The 22,056-nt window shown below is 29.1% G+C and overlaps 3 protein-coding genes across 4 annotated transcripts; 1 reads left to right on the forward strand and 2 right to left on the reverse strand.

Moving 5' to 3' along the window:
- Window positions 1-3,177: 3,177 nt before the first annotated feature.
- LOC128964237 (mitochondrial import inner membrane translocase subunit Tim23-like) lies at window positions 3,178-4,294 on the reverse strand. Its single transcript, XM_054310803.1, has 3 exons — window positions 3,751-4,294; window positions 3,411-3,677; window positions 3,178-3,339 (listed from the first exon to the last, which is right to left on the reverse strand). The coding sequence occupies exons 1-3, from the start codon at window positions 4,019-4,021 to the stop codon at window positions 3,224-3,226; spliced, it is 654 nt and encodes a 217-aa protein (XP_054166778.1). The 5' UTR covers window positions 4,022-4,294; the 3' UTR covers window positions 3,178-3,223.
- A 1,713-nt stretch (window positions 4,295-6,007) lies between these two features.
- LOC128964148 (histone acetyltransferase KAT6B-like) lies at window positions 6,008-13,412 on the forward strand. The gene is made up of 13 exons (XM_054310708.1): window positions 6,008-6,537; window positions 6,610-7,014; window positions 7,077-7,433; window positions 7,510-8,025; window positions 8,657-8,942; window positions 9,005-9,251; window positions 9,313-9,735; window positions 9,803-10,018; window positions 10,085-10,316; window positions 10,385-10,733; window positions 10,813-11,989; window positions 12,060-12,777; window positions 12,850-13,412. The coding sequence occupies exons 1-13, from the start codon at window positions 6,108-6,110 to the stop codon at window positions 13,275-13,277; spliced, it is 5,784 nt and encodes a 1,927-aa protein (XP_054166683.1). The 5' UTR covers window positions 6,008-6,107; the 3' UTR covers window positions 13,278-13,412.
- An 808-nt stretch (window positions 13,413-14,220) lies between these two features.
- On the reverse strand, window positions 14,221-18,850 carry LOC128964219 (microsomal triglyceride transfer protein large subunit-like). Of its 2 annotated transcripts, XM_054310782.1 has the most exons (9): window positions 18,738-18,850; window positions 17,150-17,523; window positions 16,856-17,076; window positions 16,438-16,793; window positions 16,064-16,374; window positions 15,626-15,989; window positions 15,247-15,549; window positions 14,655-15,171; window positions 14,221-14,518 (listed from the first exon to the last, which is right to left on the reverse strand). In XM_054310782.1, the coding sequence occupies exons 1-9, from the start codon at window positions 18,808-18,810 to the stop codon at window positions 14,374-14,376; spliced, it is 2,664 nt and encodes an 887-aa protein (XP_054166757.1). In that variant the 5' UTR covers window positions 18,811-18,850; the 3' UTR covers window positions 14,221-14,373. The 2 variants fall into 2 exon arrangements, with proteins under 2 accessions (XP_054166757.1, XP_054166756.1); XM_054310781.1 differs by lacking the exon at window positions 18,738-18,850 and having other exon boundaries at window positions 17,150-18,187.
- Window positions 18,851-22,056: the final 3,206 nt, after the last annotated feature.

Genomic DNA, 22,056 nt, shown 5'->3' on the forward strand with positions numbered 1-22,056 from the left:
TAATAATCTGTATATATCTTTCAATGATTGGTTAAGTCTTTTTGATTTGTTTCCATTTAACACTTGCGTTATTCTTCCAATTACTTGTCTTTTCCCTTCTATACGTGTCTCTATTCGCTTTTGCCATTTAGGTATCACATTTTCATGATTTTGTTTTGTTGTTGACATGCGTTCTATTTTGTAACCTAATAGTCTCGATACTGCTACTGCTGCACAATACGTTATTGTATTAATCGCGCTCAACGACATATTATCTTCAATGTAATTTTTAAGTATATCATTAATTGTTATTATTGTAGACCTTGTTTTAACGCCACTTCTTATTTTTGGTAGCTTAGGTCTGAATTCTATTTCAAAGTCTTTATATTGCTCTAAAGATGTTTTTAGTTCATTTTCTGCTGTTATTCTCTTTATTTCATCATTTGTATCGATTCTGTTATCTGTTGTTGTAGGTGTCTCTTCTATTTCTGGCACTACTTCTACTGTGGTATTTAATTCAGTTGTTTCATTTAATGATAGTTCATGTGCCACTTGTTGTTTGATTTCTTGTAATTCAATCGGGGATATTTTATTATTCTTTGCTAAGAATCGCCGTTGGTCTGCAATCCTTTGTTCCGTTACATTTAGTTCTGGATATTTTTGTTTGAATGCTAAGTATATTTGGTTTCTGTAATCAGTCATATTTGTTTCGAGTCGAGTTGATCTGTAGTATTCGCGCATTATCAAGGTATTCATCTCATGTGTCCATTTCATGCGCTTTTGCGATTTTTCAACCAAATTGGTCAGTTGTCGCTGAGAACCAGCTTGAACTGAAACATTTTGGCGGTTAGTCTGATTTTGTTGACTGGTCTGCGGTCGAATTACATCACAGCTTTGCCCGCATAGCACATCACTGCGTGGGATATGATGCATACTTATCGAACTGCAGTCAATGCCTACCTGCTGAACGCGGGATTTATTTGAGAGGGTACCTCCCGAACACCCCCCGTTATTCCTTCGACTACGTGTAATCATAATTATATATATTTGTTTTTGGCCTTTTTACGGGGTCCCAGTCCCTAGAATAAGCTCAACACTAACATGTGTCTATTGCCACCCATTTCTCACCACTAACATGTGTTTGTTGAAATAGGATTTTTATTTTTTGAAACAAAAGTGGCCATTGCGTGTGAGGACGAGTAACTACTCGAAGGGTGAAGGGACATCCTTACGGACGCCCCTTCGGGGTGGGGGCACCTTTTTACAGGCACCCCCGGGTGGGAGCACCCTTGCGGGTACCCCCAGGTGGGCACCGATACCGAAGTACCGATACCCGGGGTCGGGCAGAAACTCGTCCTCACGTAGCACCCCGCTTTCCCCATACTACCTAAGTTGGCCGTCCTAAGCAGCGTTGGTTGGGCAGGGACGGGAAACACAGTGAAAACAATTTTTATTTAACAGAAAAATTGCTTTCCACATCGGGGCTCGAACTCACGATCTTACTCTCCATTACATTACATAGCCCTACACTCTAACCACTACACCACTGTGCCTCCTTATTATTATTATTATTATTATTATTATTATTATTATTATTATTATTATTATTATTATTATTATTATTATTATTATTATTATTATTATTATTATTATTATTATTATTATTATTATTATTATTATTATTATTATTATTATTATTATTATTATTATTATTATTATTATTATTATTATTATTATTATTATTATTATTATTATTATTATTATTATTATTATTATTATTATTATTATTATTATTATTATTATTATTATTATTATTATTATTATTATATATATATATATATATCATATTTTTAAAAATCTAACTTCAATTTCATAAAATCATTAAAATATTTGTATACATGTATATTATAAATAGAAAAATTATTACAATTTTCTTGTCTATAATTGTTTATACATAATTGATTTTAATTGATTAAATTTTTTAGCATATTCATTGTGTATTATTATTATTAATAATAATTTATATACCGGTAAGTTATAAATACTGTTATATAACATTTAAATATAAAATATATACCAATATAAATTTTTAATAAATAATATTGATTGCTATATTAATTAATTATATTATAAAAATATATAATAATAGTAAAATATTTTGAACATATAATATTTAGACCAAACAATTGATATGACATTTAACATTAACATTTAAATGGACACATAAGTCATATATAAATTACATAATACTATACATTACTGTAGTAACTAAATAGTAAACCATATGGACATACAGTATATACAGTTTTATATTCATATATCATAATTAATATAAGCTTTTAATATATTTTCTTACCTTTTATTTTAATCATATATTTTTCAAATATGAGTAGTGATTATATTTATATATATATATAGACAACCAAAGAGAAAAACAGTTCAATTAATAGTAGTATTTACTGATAATAATAGTGTTGTCGACTCTTAAACTAACTAACAGTAAAATTATTGGCAAAATAGCAGTCGATATACTCATACATAAAAATCAGGTTTTATTGCACAACAAAAATACAGTAAAGTATTTTTCAATAACTATTGGACAGACAAATACATGTACAGTCAAATTGTTTTTGGCTAAAACACAAAAAAAGGCGTAACTATATGTCTATAGAAATATCGAGTTAGGACAATCTTTTCTAAATTTTTGTAACATCATAATTTATTGATTAATAAATTACGGCAACTATTCTGTAATAATTGTATATTATTTATTAATTTGTTTGAATTCAATCAGAATAATGGGATAATTTTCAATTTAATTTAGTATAATTGTGAGAAATTAATTTAATCTATATCTAAAACGTAAAATTGAATATATTTTAATTTATGTTAATTACCAAATTTTTATCAAATTTTAACAAAAAAAAATCTATAAATAGATTTATCGTATATATAAAAAATGTATTTTATTAACTTATAATAACCGCAAAGATTCAAAAACTATTTGATAATTAGAGTCACCGATAGTGTTATATTTAAAAACATTAAAAAAAATTGATTGGTTTTAAAAAGTTAACAATTTAGTGTAATTGAAAAATGAGGTGAAAATTTATTAATTTCTAAATTTATAAAATAACTAGTCAACAAATTACACTGCTTATATATATTTATATAATTGTACAGTTTGTATATATATATATAATTTGATTAATACAATTTTAAAATTAAATCTAAATTAATGACATTATTTTTTAATATATTTATCTTTGTTAAAAAGCAATACATAGGCTACAGATGCGGACAAACCAATAACACTGCCGATTACCGAACGTTTCAATCGGATTTGCCATAGTTTTTGTCCTAAAAAGTGTCCACAAAAACCATCGGTAAATATTTGTTTACTTAAAAAAAGATCTAAATATATAACAAACCCATTGATAGTGCTTTCTCTGTTCTCTTATTGGTTGGCGGCTGAGAGAGACCACCATAAATAGCACCGGTAGCCACGGCAGCGGATACAGTATTAATGTCATCATTAGAGTCCTGGACAAAGGACAGGCCAACACCAATGGCCGAATAAATTAAAGCTATAGTTCCGAATGTGTTGGCCATTGAAGCGCCGTTTTTCGTAATAAAGGTTAGAAGTTGTGACCGACGAACAGCTATCGACTCTTGCAATTGCGATACCGACTGAACACCTGATTTTTGGACACAAAATTACATTAGATATCAAACACAAGATCTTATATCAATTGATTGATTAAATTATACCTCTAACGGCACCCATTGCACCACCGATACCGGCGCCAGTCATCACTGATGAGCCGATCTGACTAAAGGCCAGCTCAAAGCGGCCTCTATTGGCACGTTGTCCGCCGTCGGGAAATATAAACTCCGATTTTCCGCCGTTTGCCTCCAATAGTAACGGATCAAACTGGAGATACGGTGACTGTAGTTGTCCGCCGTAACCGCCGAGCGACGACATACCCGCACCAAACGGTGCGTCCATTGAGGACAGTGTTCTGTCCATTGCCGATGACATACGACCTTCGCTTGTGTTGTTGTTGTCGTCTATTTTTGTTTATAATAACCGATCATTTGTTTTGACAAAAATAAATGATTAACCAATCGATCGATCGATTGATTGATTGATAGTTACAATCAAATTGTCTTTTTTATTGAATTCTAAATACAATTTATTGACCGCTACTTAACATTGCATTCAATAGTATTATTCAATTCATACGATATTTTTCCACTAATTCTGACGCAAGTCTTCAAAACAAAACGTGTTTGTCGTATACACTATTTGTCCATCAATTACGTCCATATTATGTCATTCTATTAATATTTGTTTGTTTGTTATATTATTCTACTGTTAGTTAAATACTGTATTAAATTTAAATTAATAACATTATTGACTCTCTTATTGAAACAAATTAATATTTATTGTATTAAATATAATCAAATAAATTACGCTATATTTCAAATATTTTTGTAGTTATATTATTGTTATATTTAATTTGAGCATGCTAAGTTTGATAACATTTGACAAAAATTCAATTATCTAGATTATTTAGTAGCTTTTTTATAATTTTTATAATTTTACAAATTTTAATTAGCTTTTATTATATAAAAATAAATTTGACATTTATTTTAAATTAGCTATCTTTAAATATTTTGATTAATTGATTTACTTTTAATTTTAAAATAATTACATATAATTTACTGTACAATCAATTTAACAAAATAAAAATAATAATTTATTACTCAAAAAAAAACCAGTCGTTAAAATTTATATTATAAAATGAATTTTAAAAATGAATAAATTTATTAAAAAAATAGTTCAAACAAATCTATTAATAGTTTTTTTTATAAATTTATAAATGCATTAATTATTTGAATTATTTTTCATATTTCAATTCAATTAAATTAATACAATTAATGCTATTATTTCAACATATAATGAATGACTCAAAAAAAAAAAACAAAAAAAATTTCTAAGCATAAGATTATGCTATAAATTGATGTAATTTTATGTAAAATAATTGCAAAAACAAACACTGAGAGAGAGATTGTGTGAAATATATTAAATGAATTTTTTTAAAAAGTAATGTTTAGATTACACGAATATTTGAACCCTTTTACTATAATGAAATAATTGGCTGATTATATGAGACATATGTTATTAAATATAGTACTGAAATCTAATACTAAATAAGAGTATGACATACACTCTATACAATACATACATATAATGTGTTAATACAATGTTTGGTCAATGAGACCGCCATTTGTCTCAATGAAACATTTATATATATTTTTAAGGGATATATACACTAATATATTATGATATTTATGTACAGCTTATGCATTGACTGTATGTATGTATGTGTTGTTTGGAGAGAGAGAGAGTGTGAGACACTGAGAGAGAGTCTATGGGATAGTATGGGGAGAGTGAGAGTGTCAATGAAAAACACACACAAATAAAATCAATTCATTATTATATTATTATTATTATTGTATTGAAAAACATTTGGTTTGTCTAATAGCCAGTCAATGACAAGTGTTTTGTGTGTTATATGATATGATATTATTATTATTGTTTAATTAAATTAAATTAAAACATTAATTTTCAAAATGATATATATATATTCAAAAATTATATATAATTTTGACCGGGGAATCATCAATGATATAATAAATTAAAATAATAATAATCGTGACATGTCAATTTTATATTTTTAAAATTGTAATTATTTTGTATTAAAAATTGTAATAATAATAATAACAATAAATAATAATAATAATAATTGACTGACATTTGTATACATAATATAAACATAACATTTATTTTATTTTATTTTTGTTAGTAATAATAATTAAATATTTATTTACATTAGTTTTTTTTTGATGAATTGATAATTTGTTTATAATTTTATTTAATTATTTTTTTTATTACTGAATGAATTTTTTTAATTGACTTAATTTTATTGAAAGTTTTAAATAATAATATATTTTCGTAAAAACTTTGACTGAAGAATAAATGGTTTACAAGAAGTTGTCTACCAATTGATTTTGATTGTCACACAAAAGTTTTGAATGTGAAGATCTGATCCCAAGACACAATGTGTTCAATCGGTTCGTCGTCTTCTTCATCGTCTTCATCAGCGTCTGACTCGTCATCCGATGACGACCTGTCCGGCGAAGACCAGTCATCCTCGAGTTCGGACGACTCGTCGTTATATTCAAATAATGACAACTCTCTGTACAGATCGTCGACGACAAACAGTTCTCACCACAAGACAAGTGACACTTCAATGAATATTACAAATAATTCAATCAATTCACACATTTATGACTTTAATTCAAACAATGAATCGCTTATTTCGGATAATTTATTGACCAATAATTTCAACAATCAAAAACTCGGTTCATCATCAAGTGGTCACCTATTTGGACGACCCGGCGGTATATTAGCGTCACCTAAGTTGACGCTTCCATTTAGTAAAACAACAGCTAATCCAACGACAACTCCAACAAAAAGTCGTAAAAAAGGTTTCAATAATTTAAGAATTTATTATTTAAGAAGTTTATAAAAATTCTTTATTTTATTGTATATTTTTTTAGTGTCCAAATCAAAGAGTATCGAAAACTCGATATTAGACATTCCTATCACAGCCGCCGATCGGGAGATACTTCTCGGTATCGGAAAGATTAAGCGTCAAAAACAGCGGCCATCTGTCGATAGACTGTACAATATTTGCAGTAAAATCAAAGATAATTATCCACAGTTTGGCACCAAAGACGGTATTCAACAAGTATTAGATGATATGATAGGTCGAAGCCTTCTTCAGAAGGTTGATAACGATGCCAAAGGATTTGTTTCTTATCGCGAAATCAATTCGGCGATCGCTGTCGTGGCTATAAATAATCCGAAACGCCCGCGACCTAAGCCACAGACCACACCCGACAAGAGTGGCAGCGATGCCAATGACAATAAATCACCCGAAAAAAGTGGTAAAACAGATAAAAGTATGTTTAATGTTGTTTTGATGTTAAAGAGATTTTAAACTTATATATATTTTTTATGTTAGCCTCTGATTTGACAAAAATTAAAGTCAAATTAATTGATGAAAATCTACAGAAGAATTCTCCGTCAAAATCATTGAAATCTCCATCAAAGTCGCCAAAAAAGAAGAGCACAAGTGATAGCAAGAGTGTCGACCCAAAGCCAACCGCAACCACAACAACACCACTGAGTTTAGCAACTCTTTCATCAATTGAATCAACAATCGATTCGATAATCGAGAGTACAGTCAGAAAGTCTGATCTAATGTCTGATGATAGCGACTCATCAGACAATGAAACGAATAAAACTACTGATAATACTAATGATAATAATACTAATAATAGCAATAAAACAATCAAAAGAAAGTCAACCACTATTTCAGGTGATTTTATTAATTCATTTGTTCATTACATTAACTTTTATCTAATTTTAATCTAAATCTTTCAATTATTCTTCAGGTGAATCCACTGTAAAGAAATCGCGTAAAAAATCATCAGAAGAAAAGCCAATCTCATCCATTCTAAGTATTGAAGAAAGTATACAATCAGTTGTGGCCAATACATACGTGACATCACCGAAAACTGACTTATGGTCAGATGAGGCCAGTCATACGACTACAAGTCCCATATCGACACCATCGACGACACCATATTCATCGCCAAAGTCATCACAAAAGCAATTGCAATCGCAATCATCTAAACAACCAAAGTGTGGAATGTGTGGCAAATCTGGTTCTTCTGGTGATAATGACGAACTCATCACATGCTCGCTGTGCGGTATGTCTGGTCACGCCATCAGTTGTCTAAACTGTTCGGAACAACTGCTCAAACGAATTAAGGATAGCTCTCATTGGGAATGTCCTAACTGTAAGAAGTGTCCCATTTGTGGCCAACACGACGTCGAGCTCATCATTTGCAGCGAATGTGACCGAGGATTTCATTGCAGATGTCTTAAGATTGCCAACACCTTCACCGGTATGTCTTATAAGATATAGTTTGTTGACTTAAACTTATTAAATACATAATATTGTAGTCTATGTGTAAGTTATATGCCTTGAGGTTATTAATAGTACAACAACTGTATGTATAATCACTACATTAAGTATACTGTACTGTATTGGCGCCAACTGTGCCACTGATAGGTTAAACCCCTATAAGCGCTGCAATAATTAGTACAACAATAACAGTGATGTTATCAATAATACAATGATTGTTGAGACAAATGATATATATTTTTAGTCAATCATATGGTTTGGTTTTAGGCATATATTAATAGTTTTAGCCAATCAATAGTGTAGTGTAAATGTCTAACAAATTGATTGCAAAATATAATACTGTATTAACCATAACATACAGTGTCTATGAGTGACTCAACACAACATTCAGTTCAATGCTATAGAAAATTACAGTAATATTAATGTTATAAACGTTTTCAATGTTTTGAGTATTTTATTACTATTAATATCAAAATGATTGACAAAAATGTTGTGATTATGTGTTGTTGTTATGTTTGACACCAATAGTTGCCTTCAATTATATGTTTAGTTAATTACTTTAATAGTTTATAAATTGTTAATAATAACTGTATTATAATGGATCCGATTAGTGGCCAAATACGTGTGCGACGACTGTAGACCAAAACCAGCGGTTAAGTTATCGAAGAAATTGCCGCCAATCGTGTCGACGACTCTTTCGCCGATTAAAGAGAAGCGTCTGACTGGTCAGGAGGTGACCGCAGTTAAGCCATTGAAACGACAAAAATTGATCAAAAGTCCGGCCCAACAGAAGGCCGATAAACTTAAGAGAAACGCCGAAAAGGCCCGAAAACAGAGGGAACGAAGGGCTGCTGCGAGAGCTCGGGTTTTGGCCGAAAGACAAAAAGCTAATCCTAAGTATTTCTGAAATTTGTTTATCTTATGAAATATCAGATATTAATATCTATTTTAATCAATAGACCTAAATCAGCCAAAACAACGGAAACGGTGTCTTCACCTCTTAAGAGTGTTAAACGTAAACTACAATTGCCCACAAACGACACTAAGTCTAATCTGGAAGCGATAGTCGATAGTCCGCACAGCAATCCAGTCATCAACAGCTTAAAGGACGGTCTCTCTCAATACTTTACACCATCTAATCGACGGAAGTCGAGGAATAGTTTTACGGTTCCGGAACTACCAATTGTTGACTCGGACTCTAATTCTGTAATTATTTTTAATTTTTTCAAATATTCACATCTGATTTGTTTTGATTTTGTATTAAAAGAGCGAAGAACCAAAACAAATGAAAGTATCGAAAGAACCAATTGTTTTGTTGACTCCAAAACGGGTTGTTAAGAAACAGACTAAGATTACCGATTTTGTGAAACGATTGCCGCCATCTTCGGCGCCACCGAAACTTCAAATGACACCCAAAAGCAATAAATTAGGTTCAAATAAAAGACAATCGATTGTCGTCAATAAGAAACAAACAACGAAAAAGAGTCCGCGACCCGTTAGGACACCGGCACCAACCGTATCTAAATCATTGCCTATACCGATATCACCCCCTATGCGAGCACTTCCTACTAATATACCGACACAATCGGACAAAGAAATGTTTCATTTGGCACAGGAATTAGCTGAAAGACAATTTGTGACAACAATATTGACACCATTGAAGAGACAGCCAAATATCTTAATTGATAAAGTAATTTGTATTTATTTTTATGTATTTGTCTCACAATTAATTTTATGGCTTTTATTTCATTAAAAAGGATAACAATGAGAAATCTCTTGAGGCCGCATCATCTCTGTCTCCCGGAGCTCAACCAACTTTACGTTGTCCGGCAGCTATTGAATTCGGCAAATACGAGATCGAGACGTGGTATTCATCTCCCTATCCTCAAGAATATGTTAGACTTCAAAAGCTATTTATTTGTGAATTTTGTCTCAAATACATGAAAAGCAGTTCAGTTCTCGAAAGGCATAAAGTATGACCTAATTTGTTGTAAAAATTATAATTTAAAATTAATTTTGATAATACAATTCCAATTCAGAAAAAGTGTGATTTATTTCAACCGCCGGCAACTGAGATATATCGGGCCAAACATAAGATACCTATCGATGACGAATCGGTCGAACTGTCTGTTTTTGAAGTGGACGGACTCGTATCGAAAATCTATTGTCAAAATCTATGTTTATTAGCCAAACTTTTTTTAGATCACAAGACATTATATTACGACGTCGAGCCTTTCCTTTTCTATGTTCTCACTGTTAATGATAGTAAAGGTTAATATTTTAAGATAATATTTTATTACATTTAATTTATATTAATTTATAAATAACTGTCCCATTAGGTTGTCATTTTGTTGGTTATTTTTCCAAAGAGAAACACTGTGCCCAGCGTTATAACGTGTCTTGTATTATGACATTACCTCAATACCAGCGCTGTGGTTACGGTAGATTTCTCATTGAATTTTCATACTTACTGTCCCGTAAAGAAGGAACCGCTGGAACTCCTGAGAAACCTCTATCCGATTTGGGCCGTATATCCTATGAGTCTTTCTGGAAGTCTACGATTATTTGTTTTATTCGCGATCGACCGAAAACCACTATTGAAGAGATCTCTTTGGCTACCGGTATGAATGTCCACGATATTAGTTCTACTCTTAATCGATGTAAATCTATTGCCAAAACAAACGGATGGTATGTTTTAAAAGTTTTATGATTATTATATTATCGCGTATTTTATTAATTTGATATCATTTGTATATTATCACAACAGTTGGTCGTTACAAATAAGTCCATCAATTATCGATTGTCTAAAAAAGCCTCGAATTGCCATCGATGAGGATTGCCTTCGATGGACACCATTAATAGCACCTCCTGGTGTTATGATAGCAGAAGAATTGTACGCCAATATGCCGATTGTTGAACGGGAGGAACCCGTTGTCAACGAGAATTTGCCGCAAATTTTGGAGTCATTTAAGAAGAAGCGACGGCGCCGTTGGTATAAAGCATATCACGGAAGAAAACGCAAGAGACGTAGTGTCAAGAATAAAGATAATAAAATGAATGTCGACGTCGATGGAGATAATAGTCACAAAAATGATTCAGACGACGATTCAATGTCTGCTCCGGCGTCTCAATGTGTATCTCAAGATGAAGACGACTCAGCAACTGAAGAGGAAACTGAAGAAGAGATTATGCGATCTATTAAAAAGGATAAGAGTCCGTCAAATGATACTAATGGTCACTGCGATGAACTTTATTTGAAACCAAATAGTGTTAAGACAGACAATAATAATGATGACATTTCTTCAGATAACAAAAGAGATAATATTATTGATACAGACGTTGATGAAGATATGACAGAAGATCCAACAATCTGTGAATCTGATAAATCTGACAAACAGTTAGTTGTGAATTGTGATGATAACGATATATCCAGAGAAGATAATAATATTAATGATAATAATAATACTAATAGTGATAAAAATGACAGCATTACTAATGATATTAATAGTGATGCAAACAATATTATTAATGATAATAATAATAATATTGATAGTCATTCAAAGTTAGATTTGGACAATAAATCAGAAACAAATCATAATAGTATAGATAATTATAATATAGATAATCATAGTAATAGTAGTAATCAAGTGGTTAATGAACAAAACAATAGTGAAATCAAGAAAACTGATTCAAAATTAGAAACCACTGATCCATTAGATAATGAAGATAGACCTCAGATCTCGTGCGACACACAAAAGATGACAGCAATACCTAAGAAGCACAGATGGCAGAGGGCTGTTGTCAATGCTAATGAATCGGATGACGACATCATCGATAACTCAATACAAAATAATATTACTCATAATAATAATAATAATATAAATAATGATAATAATAATAAAGAAAAATCAACGGACAATATTACTAAAACAACTGATGAACCGGTATTTTATTAATAATTATTAATAGAGTATTTAATTTATATATATATATATATTTTTATTTATTTATTAGACAAACCAATTGATGGATAAACAAATGTCAGATCAATGGTCCGAACCATCCCCTGCATTGGTTCATTCTATGCCTACACCACCAGTAGATACAAGACCATTATCTGAAATCACTTCCCAAATCCCGTTGCCGATGACTACCGATTCGACACAACTGGCAGTTACTATTCCGACCACAAATGTGTCATCACATTTACCGCATTTATTACCACAACAGACACATCAGCCATCAAATCGAGGTTCGGCACCAAATACACCGCAATCTCATCATTCGGTTCATCATTCAGTTTCATCACCGATGACTCCGCAACATATTTATTCACCAATTGGTCCTCAATCGCAGCAGAATTCACCGCATTCTCATTCATCGCATTCACAACCATCAACACCATTACCACCACAGCCATCACCGCAACAATTTCATGTCCCATCACCTCAACCACTGCCACCTATTGTATCTTCAAAGTCGTCTCGCATTAGTCACCAGACAATTCCTCCAATGGTTAATACATTAGAGGTGTCGCAACCGATTGGACCACAAGTGGTTCCATCCGTTCACTTACCATCGCAGACAACAACTTCATCCCATAGACAACATCGAAGTAAATCTCACTCAAATTCTCACTCTTCTTCAAGTTCACACACTAGCTCTATATCAAAGTTACAGCAAATGACTAATGGACTCAACGAACCATTACCACAACCACCTGTTCCACAGAGTATGTCTTGTATGGTATTCTAGAGTTACTGATATTATTAATAAAATTATTTTCTATTGATTTTTAAAACAGGTTTACAAACAAATAATGCATTACAATATCCGCAACAATTCAGTCAAAGTTCATCACAAAACTCGAGATATCAGAAACAAATGAGTCATCACTCGCGACAATATTATCCACAAATACCGGCTCCCAATCAAACACCAACACAACCGCCCATACAATTCTACAATGGAGGCTATGGTTATAGTACGGGAGCGGCGGCACAATTACAGTCATCGCAAGCACCCAATGCTGCGGCAGCTTTAAGACAGCAACAGATGAACTATTATCATCTCTCAGCCCAACAAAGTCAAGCGCAAAATCCATACAATACTTTTCCACATAATATAAATGCACTTCAATTCACTCCACAACAGAATTTCATGCAAACATCCCAACCATTTTACGACTATTATCACAACCCAGCAATGGGTGGCAACACATCCCGTAGATAATCAATGACAAGAATTGAACAATAAGTGTGTTTGTCGTCTACTTTATATATCAATTCATTTATGTGAATAAATATCTCTTTTTTCTACAAGTATTTGATTTATGAAATTTCATTGATTTATGTACAGGTATTATATAAAAATATACATATAATAAAATAGATAAAATATATTTAAATTAACAATAATAATAATTTTTTTATAGTTACCATATATTTGTTTAAAGTAATATTATTTATACATTATATTTGTATTTTTATTGTTTGAATGTTAAATACACTGAGTTTGTGATCTGTTTTTTATATTGAATTATTTGTAATCGCATTAGTCGTCTAAAATACTTTTAAATTGTCTATTTGTGTACAGAAAATGTAATATCAATTATAATTCCGCGACAAATAATATCTACTGTATATTAATTGTTCTAATATTAATTTAATGCAATTATATATATATTATATAAATATAAATTTAATTAATGTTTATTATAATATATTAAATATATAAATATAAATTTTATAATTAGATAAACTTTATAATGATTATATACATAATAATTTTAAAAATAAATAAAGTTAAAAATAACTTACTTTTAGTTAAAATTTATAAATTTATTATAACTATAATTGCAATAAACAATTGAATATTTAAACTTTAAAATAAATTTATTTTTTATAATTTCATATATAATTTAAAACAAAATAAATCACATTCTTTGGCAACTTATTTGACAATTAGTAAACTTTTTTTTAATAAATCAAATGAAACATAGATTTAAAAAATAGTTATTAAATAAGATTTTTGTTATATTAATAATAATTTCACTAAAATTTTTTAACTAAACTCATTAAAAAAAACTCTTTGAAAACATTAATCACTGAAACATCTTATACACAAATTGACATAAAATTGAAGTCCATTTGATATATAAAAAAAAATTATATTATTAATTCCAACAAAAATTAAAGTTAATATATTTGAGTAAACATTTTTAAACAGATTCATTGAAGATCTATGATTGGATTAGAGATGTCAAAAATGATAATTTTTTGTGATTGATTGCAATTATTGTAAATTAATTAAATTTAAAAATCAGTTTTTAATCATCACTATTCATGAGAGCACACATTTCATTGTTGTCCCGATGCATGGCATAGGACTTGGCCGGTATGTTAATCATACGGCGATGGATACGCCGATGAAGACTATCACTGTTGACCCGTTCGTACTTTCGGGTGTTATGTCTTTAAGTAGAAATAAAAGAGAAAAAATATAACAGTTTTTAATTAAACAGTTATTAGAGCATTGAAAATAACAGGACAGACATATATACTATATATATATATATATAAAGATATAGAAGTCGTAGACATGACATACCTGAATGTGAACTCTGGTCTAACAATTTGCATACACATCTTGAATGGCGTCGAGTAGAAGTCGAGGTCAGTAATGAAGTCCAACTGAGTATTGCCGCCAAACGAGAACTGTTTGGAGGCCGAAGTCTTCACGTCTGAGGTCAGTATGGTTTGTGAGCCCTGGAATAGTAGCGATCCTTTTGTGTGAACCACAGAATGAGAGTTTCGATTCCATAATGAGATCTGTATTTCTCCGCTAAGATCTAGCGATAGAATTCCGCGAAGTTTTTGGTCGACCATAAAACCGTTGATCAGTGGTTGAGAGGACCAGTAGTCGGCTAACAATAGGTTTCCCTGGAAGGCATTGGTCGGATCGGACGCTGTGCCCGACCAAACGTGTCCCATGAGTTCGCCGGTGCCCGTGAAAAATGTGAATGGTCTCAATTGAATATCTAATATACGTAATGACATTCCGGCCATTGTTTGTTCCTCATCTCCCACATCGTTATCTTCAACAACTTCACTGCCATCTGAATCACCTAATTATTCAGGATTTTACCAAAAAAATAGTCTACAAATAAATATCTTTAAATATTAATGGTTAACACACTAACCGGCAAACGATTGTAAACCTCTAGCAAACATTCCGACAGTAATCAAGTGTTGGGCGTTACCGTCGGGTGTCGACAGTTCCACATCGAAAGCCGACTCTTTTAAGAGTTTTCCTTTATTTAACAGTTCCATCAGTACCTTATACGAGGCATTTATACTTTTGGTTCCGCCCATTATTCTCGAGAAGGTAGCCGACGATCCGTTTAAAGTGGTTGAATGCAAATGCCAGTTGTTATGAGCCGATGAGATTGTTGGTGCCAATGAAATAGCTCGGTTCCAGATGATAGTGGCCAACTCGTTATTACCTGAAAATATCATATTTTATGTGTAAATTGAATTATCAAACTTTTATTTAAAAAAAACAATCAAAAACTTGTTTACCAAAAGCTGGCAAATATTTGATCAATTCTTTAGTTGTTTTTTCGTCGTAAAGATATTTCGAGATAAGCTCTGCCGCTATAAAACGTGATGTCGTTTCCTGGTTTTGGTCATAGACTACACGTACTAACAGAAGTCTGAGCCTTGACTTTAGTTTGTCGTCGATTTGTGACAATTGAAGACATTCGCGAAGGGCTTTCATTGCGGCAATCGATTCGCGTTTACCGCCGATCGAGTACTTCTTAATTGACTGATAGACACCGTCACGGATGACACCGGTGTTGCCGATAGCGTGAAGTAACACAACTCGACAATCCGTTTCTTTACATAAATCCAATTCTGTAACCAAATGTTTGATAACTTTTGTCTGAAAATAATTATAAAAAAGACAATAATATAAATATCATTAATCACACCATTCATAACCCATTTAGTTCTTACAATTAATTCGTTATTTTTTGTGACATCAGTTTTAATATCAAATACATGAGCCCTCAATAGTGTGGCGAGTATTAGAAAAGCCGTTTGTTTTAGTTTTTCATTTTTCCATTTCTTGATCTCTGTTTGTTTAAGTATTTCGCCGATTACTTCATCGGCCATAACAGTTGATGATGGTATGGCCTGCATTTGCGCGGCGGTCATCACAGAAACAGCCAATTGTACTAAAAAGCGTTCGCCATAATCAAGGTCTTCACTTTTCGGTAGATTTAGATATTCAAATGCAGCGGACAGTGACTGTTCAGTTCGGGAACCTTTACCAGAAAAAATGATTAAGTAATTCAGTAATTAAATTAATTAAATCAGTGTTCAAATACCGGCCAATATGTCGATAATCGATGCAAAAATATCTTTCTTTTTTTTATACGATTTTAATAGTTTTATAATATCATCTTTGGAAGCGCCGGGACCTCCACTGCGAACCCGATCCACGAGTTTCAAGTATGATATTGTCATCGGTATCGACGCAATGGTTTCGCCTTTAATTTCGTTTTCGGTGTCTTTCAGTAAATGACTAATTGATTGACAGTTATGACACGTTTCCCTTTCGGGTGTCATCACTATCTGAGACACTATGTATTGTTCGCCCAAACTATCGATGGCTTCACTGATAGATATTTGACTCATTTTTTGTGTCGACGATTTTGTTTCCGATAATAATTTTAATGAAAAACTAAAATCACAAAAATATATAATTAAAAATATTTTTTTAAAAATTATTCAATTATGTTAAACCTATTGTATAGTTTTGAATGTGCAAATGAATAGATTCTTGATTGTAAAGTGACATTTTGCCAGCCATTGGCACTGATGACCACCGGGTGATCGCTGGCCAACTGTGCCGACACGTGCCACACGTCCTCGACTTCAGGATTAAGCAATGACTTGATATCGCTATTAGTTGTCGACGACTTCTTACTTATGGTAAGTCCGTCTGTAATCCATTCAAATGATGACTGAAAACATTGAAAATAAAAATCAGAATCTTTTTTAAAGCAATCTTTTTTATTGGCAATAATATTGACAAACTTTTTCTGGTGTTTTACTCCTCAAGTGATTCAATAGTGATTTCTTTATATTTGATGCGGTAGTGGTCTCTGACTGATGAACGACCACTTGTTTGACATCCCCTTTGCTGTCTATATGTGCAAACAGCGGATGATTCCAGTCGTCGATTCGGTTTCCGTCGGCAAACTTGGATCCCGTCCTCGACTTGAATTGCATCCAATCGATGGCCAATGAAAGCAGATAACCGCTCGAGTCTTGCCATATATTTTCAACGATGATTTGCGAGTCAATACCGAAGCCGGTCGGCTCCCGATAGTCGTTATTATTCATAATTATTTCACTTTTATAGCTATATTTGTACTGAACTCCTGGTAACGGTCCGTGACATAGTAGACCTGGTGTCGGGTGACAGCAAACACATAAAATTATCAAATATAGTGTTGCGGTTATCGCTAATATCACTTCCGACAACATCTCGACTAACATTTCACAACACAATTGCTTATATAATTAATTAGATAAAAGTTTTTTATGTAATATCAATCTACAAATATTTACGATAACTTTTTAATTTTTTCCCAAAAAGATATTAAGTGTGAAACAGATATATATAAGTTTGCAAATTATTATTGCACTACACGTTTGGTTATATTTTGTGGCAAAAAAAAGAAAACATATTTTCTTCCTCTGCCTGTTCTCTCTCTCTCTCTCTCTCTCTCTCTCTCCTCAGCGCACCGGGAGGTGAAGGTCGAGCACTGGCAGAGATAGACACCACTATTACTAACAAACTCGTTATTAAAAGTGTATATAAGCGGTGTTTTAAGTGACTTTTAGCCAAAACCTCTTAATAAGAGAGAGAAACACATGAAAACTTGAAACTTATTTATTATTAGAGAAAAATGTTAAGAGATTTTTCAGTGAAGTTTTATAATTATAGGCAACAAAACATTTAACCAAAAACTAGTTTCAAAGCAACAGGTAATCAAAGAGTTAGCACTTAAATCACTATAACTTTTACGGTCCGTCACTAATCACACAATTATTGTTTTGTAACTGAAAGGGAAATATACTTTATATATATATATATGGTTTCACTTTCTTAAACTAAAAACTAATAGTTTTTCTGGAAAAAATTATTTATAAAATTTTTTTTTGTCAACTTTTATTACAAATTCAATAAATGTTGTATATATGAGTATCCGAATATACTATATATATATATATATATATATATATAATATTATAATATAACTAATGTAAGTATTAATAACTTATCTGATTATTAAGTAAATCAATACATTTTGTTGTATGAATTTTATGCTTAAGTAATCTAAATATATGTGTTTTGTTTATATTAAAATTAAAAGTTTAAGTTTAATGTCATTTTCAAAGTTTCAATACAGTAGAGATTTTTTCTCTCTCTCCGTTTGAATGTCAGTCCAAAGGTATTCATATATTTTAATCATAAGTCAAATAAGTTGAATAAACTTAGGATTCATTATAATATTTAGCGACAATATATTTTTTGTCATTAAAAAAACAAATAAAAAAATCATAATATTGTCGTCATATATGATATGTATGTAAACTTAAAGAAAATAAAACTTACCGTAAAATATAGTGAAAAACGTAATCAGAAAAATCAATAATTTGTTGTTATGTATTAATAAATTCATTTTCATCGATAATGATAGTCAAACACAATATTTTTTCAAAAAAAAAAATTATATTATATTAACAAAACACAACACGTCTGAAGTATTTTTGTTTTATTGACAATTTAATAAATGTTTCAATAAATTTAATATATTAAAAATAAAGTTAAAAATAATATATAAAATATATATTATTCAATAATAATGATATGAAAAATGTGAGAAATAGGTACCCAATGCCGGCATTTAATTTAAATTATCTGTTTATTACGTAACCAATACTAAGCAGACATTTGAACGCATGGTTTATGGCATATATATGTATATATTGTTCAAAAAGAAAGACAAGAAAAACAAGTATTTTTCAGATTTTTTTGTACAGAAGACTAGTTATTATATAATAACAAGATTTGGTAACAAAAAAAATCGTTGACTTGTCTTCTCAACCATCAAAACCAATGGTCCTCTCAAACACTTGTATTGTATATACTGTTTATACAAAACTCTCTCTGTATTTGAAAATTTATTTTTCGAAATCACAGCAAAATTTTCAACAAAAAAAATGATAAGAAAAACTTTTAAATAACTTTTAAGATAAACTTCAACTTCATATATACGCTATAATTTGTGATATCATTTTTTGATTAATGTTTTGCTGATATTTCAAACTAATTTTAATCGTTTATTAGATTAATACTCTATAATTAACTATAAAATAGTCATAAAATTTAAATCTGAACAAATAATATTTAAATTATTAATTATGCAATAATTTATTTTATACAATAGTAATAATTTTTTTTTATTTAAACAATTCGACAGATGCTATAATACAATATTATAATTTATAATAATATTGTATATATTATTAGAAATTAAATTATATTTATTTAGCAAATATTATTTCAAAAATAATTTATCGTAATTTAATATCTCACTCTTTAGCCATTGATTGAACTTTATTTTAAATAAATAATAATAAATATGCAAACAAATGCATATTTTAAGATTAAAGTCTAATTAAATTATAAAATACAATTTAATAATTTACAAATATTATATTTCCACATAATTAAATTTTAATTATCCTATTGAAAATGCAATATAATTAAAATATATTAATTAGTCATTATTAATTGATTGGTAATTATATAAATTATGTTTCTATTGTTTATAAACTCTAAATCAATATTTTTAATAAATATAACTTAAATGAAAATTTAATAATAAAACATAAAACTGTAATAATTTAATTCTTATTATATTTTAGTAAATACTAAAATTGATATTAATTAATTAGATTTAATTAGTGAAAAATACATACTTTTAAAAATATATTAATATTATTAAATTAAAATTATATTATAAGAAATAACTTACAAAAATTAAATATAAATTAATAAATTTATAGCAATCAATCAAACTGTAATTTATTTTCCAATCAATACATAAATATCAACAAAGTTTAACAATATTGTTAATATATTATCTTATTTTAATTAACTTTAAATAGTTTTAAAATTAAGCAATAGTTTAAAATGTATTCTTAATAAATCAATTTAAAGTTAAAATCTATCAAAACACACATTATTAAATAAATATTAAAAATTTAGTTTTAGTAATTAAAAATGTTTTTTAAGAGATTGTCTGTAAATCTAATAGTAATAAATTATGATTAATATTAATAGAATATGAATAAAATATATTATATGACCGAAACAAATATGATTTATAAATCTTATTAAAAAATATGCATTGATTAAAAAAATAATCGACAAAAATAAAATTAAACAAGAAATCAAATATTTAAAAAAAATGTTTTCAAAAATATCACAAATTATTAAAATTGTATTATAAAAATACCATAAAATTTTTCATATAATATCAAAGTCAAATCTATTAGAAGTCAAAATCTATTTTTTTTAATTAAATTGTACTAATTATAAAAAATATATTTTCTAATTACCTATATTTATATGTAATACTACAATATAATGGAAAATAATTTTTTTGTGCTAAATTGAAATTTTTCAAATAGAAAAACTATTTAATCAACTGTTCAATAATAGTATTACTAATAATTTTTTATATCTGTGTCAAACTTTTTGTTTCTTGTTTAATAATAATATAAGAAAATATATAAAATATTTTTGTCGACTAAATTATAACCAAAAAAACACAGACAATCCCTTTTAAAAAAAACATTTCTATGTATAACAAGTTTTTTGTGTGTATTTAAGCGTATTATACATTAGTTAAATAGATCTTAAAATTTATATTAATATTAATATAATTTTTTTTATGTATTAATGACACAATAATTTTGTCAAACACACTATTATTATGTTTATAACAATTAATTTTATTACTAATTAAAACTTCTTATCATTATTTAATGTATTTGTTTGAAACAATTAAAATATATTTTCAAAATCAAACTTATTTAAAGTTATATATTTAATATATGTCTCACTGTTTCATATCCTTCAACTTTTTTTCAATTATTAAACAATATGTCTTTGGATTCAAATTTAATTTGGTTTTATAAAATAAATAAAAACAAATTTTGGCAATCATTTTGATCATTACATATAAATAATAATAATAATAGAAAATTGTCAACAATATACAGGGTTTAGTTAAATTATTTAATTTAAAAAATAGCTCAAACAAAAAAAGATATGTGAAAATTTCAAATTAAAAATAACTTTTTGATTAGATTTTACTGAACACACCTAGCTATAAATTAGAAAATATAAATTTTTAGTTTATAACATAGAAAAATAAATATAAAAAATAATCTTTTTTTCAAATATTGAAAACATATATCAATGAAATGTTGACAAAATTAAAATATAATAATCATTATTAAATATGGGGATAAATAAAAATTTAAATTTTAATAATTATAAATAAAACAATAATAATATTAACCCAATAATTAAAAACGTGATTAATATAAATATAATTTATAAATATTAACATATTTTTTATAAACCATTTCTAAACTTTTGTCATCATTTAAATTTTATCCGTTTTAATCTTTCGTTAAAATTTCAATAGTTATTGTTATTATAATAATAATTATTATGAGAAAACAACATTATATATATAATTTTTAACACATAACTAATGGTGTAAATTATATTGCAAAATTAATTAATATGTCTAATATGACTATTAAATGATTAGACAAATAATTAAACGTTGTTTTTTGCCATAAGTTTATGGATTGTTAAGAAAACAATAAATTGCAAACTATTAGTAACAAAA

Source organism: Oppia nitens, unplaced genomic scaffold (genome assembly GCF_028296485.1).
Source record: "Oppia nitens isolate AA-2021 unplaced genomic scaffold, nextdenovo-longstitch-racon4-pilon3 scaffold8_pilon_pilon_pilon, whole genome shotgun sequence".
NCBI classification, from domain to species: Eukaryota; Metazoa; Arthropoda; class Arachnida; order Sarcoptiformes; family Oppiidae; genus Oppia; species Oppia nitens.

Bases quoted from the DNA above. Each gene is read 5' to 3' on its own strand.
- LOC128964219 (XM_054310781.1), bottom strand. From the start codon at position 17,614: ATGTTAGTCGAGATGTTGTCGGAAGTGATATTAGCGATAACCGCAACA. The intron at 15,172-15,246 runs GTTAGTGTGTTA...CTGAATAATTAG, and splicing joins AGGTTTACAATCGTTTGCCG to GTGATTCAGATGGCAGTGAA. The intron at 14,519-14,654 runs GTATGTCATGTC...TTCTACTTAAAG, and splicing joins AGACCAGAGTTCACATTCAG to ACATAACACCCGAAAGTACG.
- LOC128964148 (XM_054310708.1), top strand. From the start codon at position 6,108: ATGTGTTCAATCGGTTCGTCGTCTTCTTCATCGTCTTCATCAGCGTCT. The intron at 7,015-7,076 runs GTATGTTTAATG...TTTTTATGTTAG, and splicing joins AAGTGGTAAAACAGATAAAA to CCTCTGATTTGACAAAAATT. The intron at 9,252-9,312 runs GTAATTATTTTT...TTGTATTAAAAG, and splicing joins TTGACTCGGACTCTAATTCT to AGCGAAGAACCAAAACAAAT.
- LOC128964237 (XM_054310803.1), bottom strand. From the start codon at position 4,021: ATGTCATCGGCAATGGACAGAACACTGTCCTCAATGGACGCACCGTTT. The intron at 3,678-3,750 runs GTATAATTTAAT...TCCAAAAATCAG, and splicing joins TGCAATGGGTGCCGTTAGAG to GTGTTCAGTCGGTATCGCAA. The intron at 3,340-3,410 runs GTTTGTTATATA...GACACTTTTTAG, and splicing joins AGAGAAAGCACTATCAATGG to GACAAAAACTATGGCAAATC.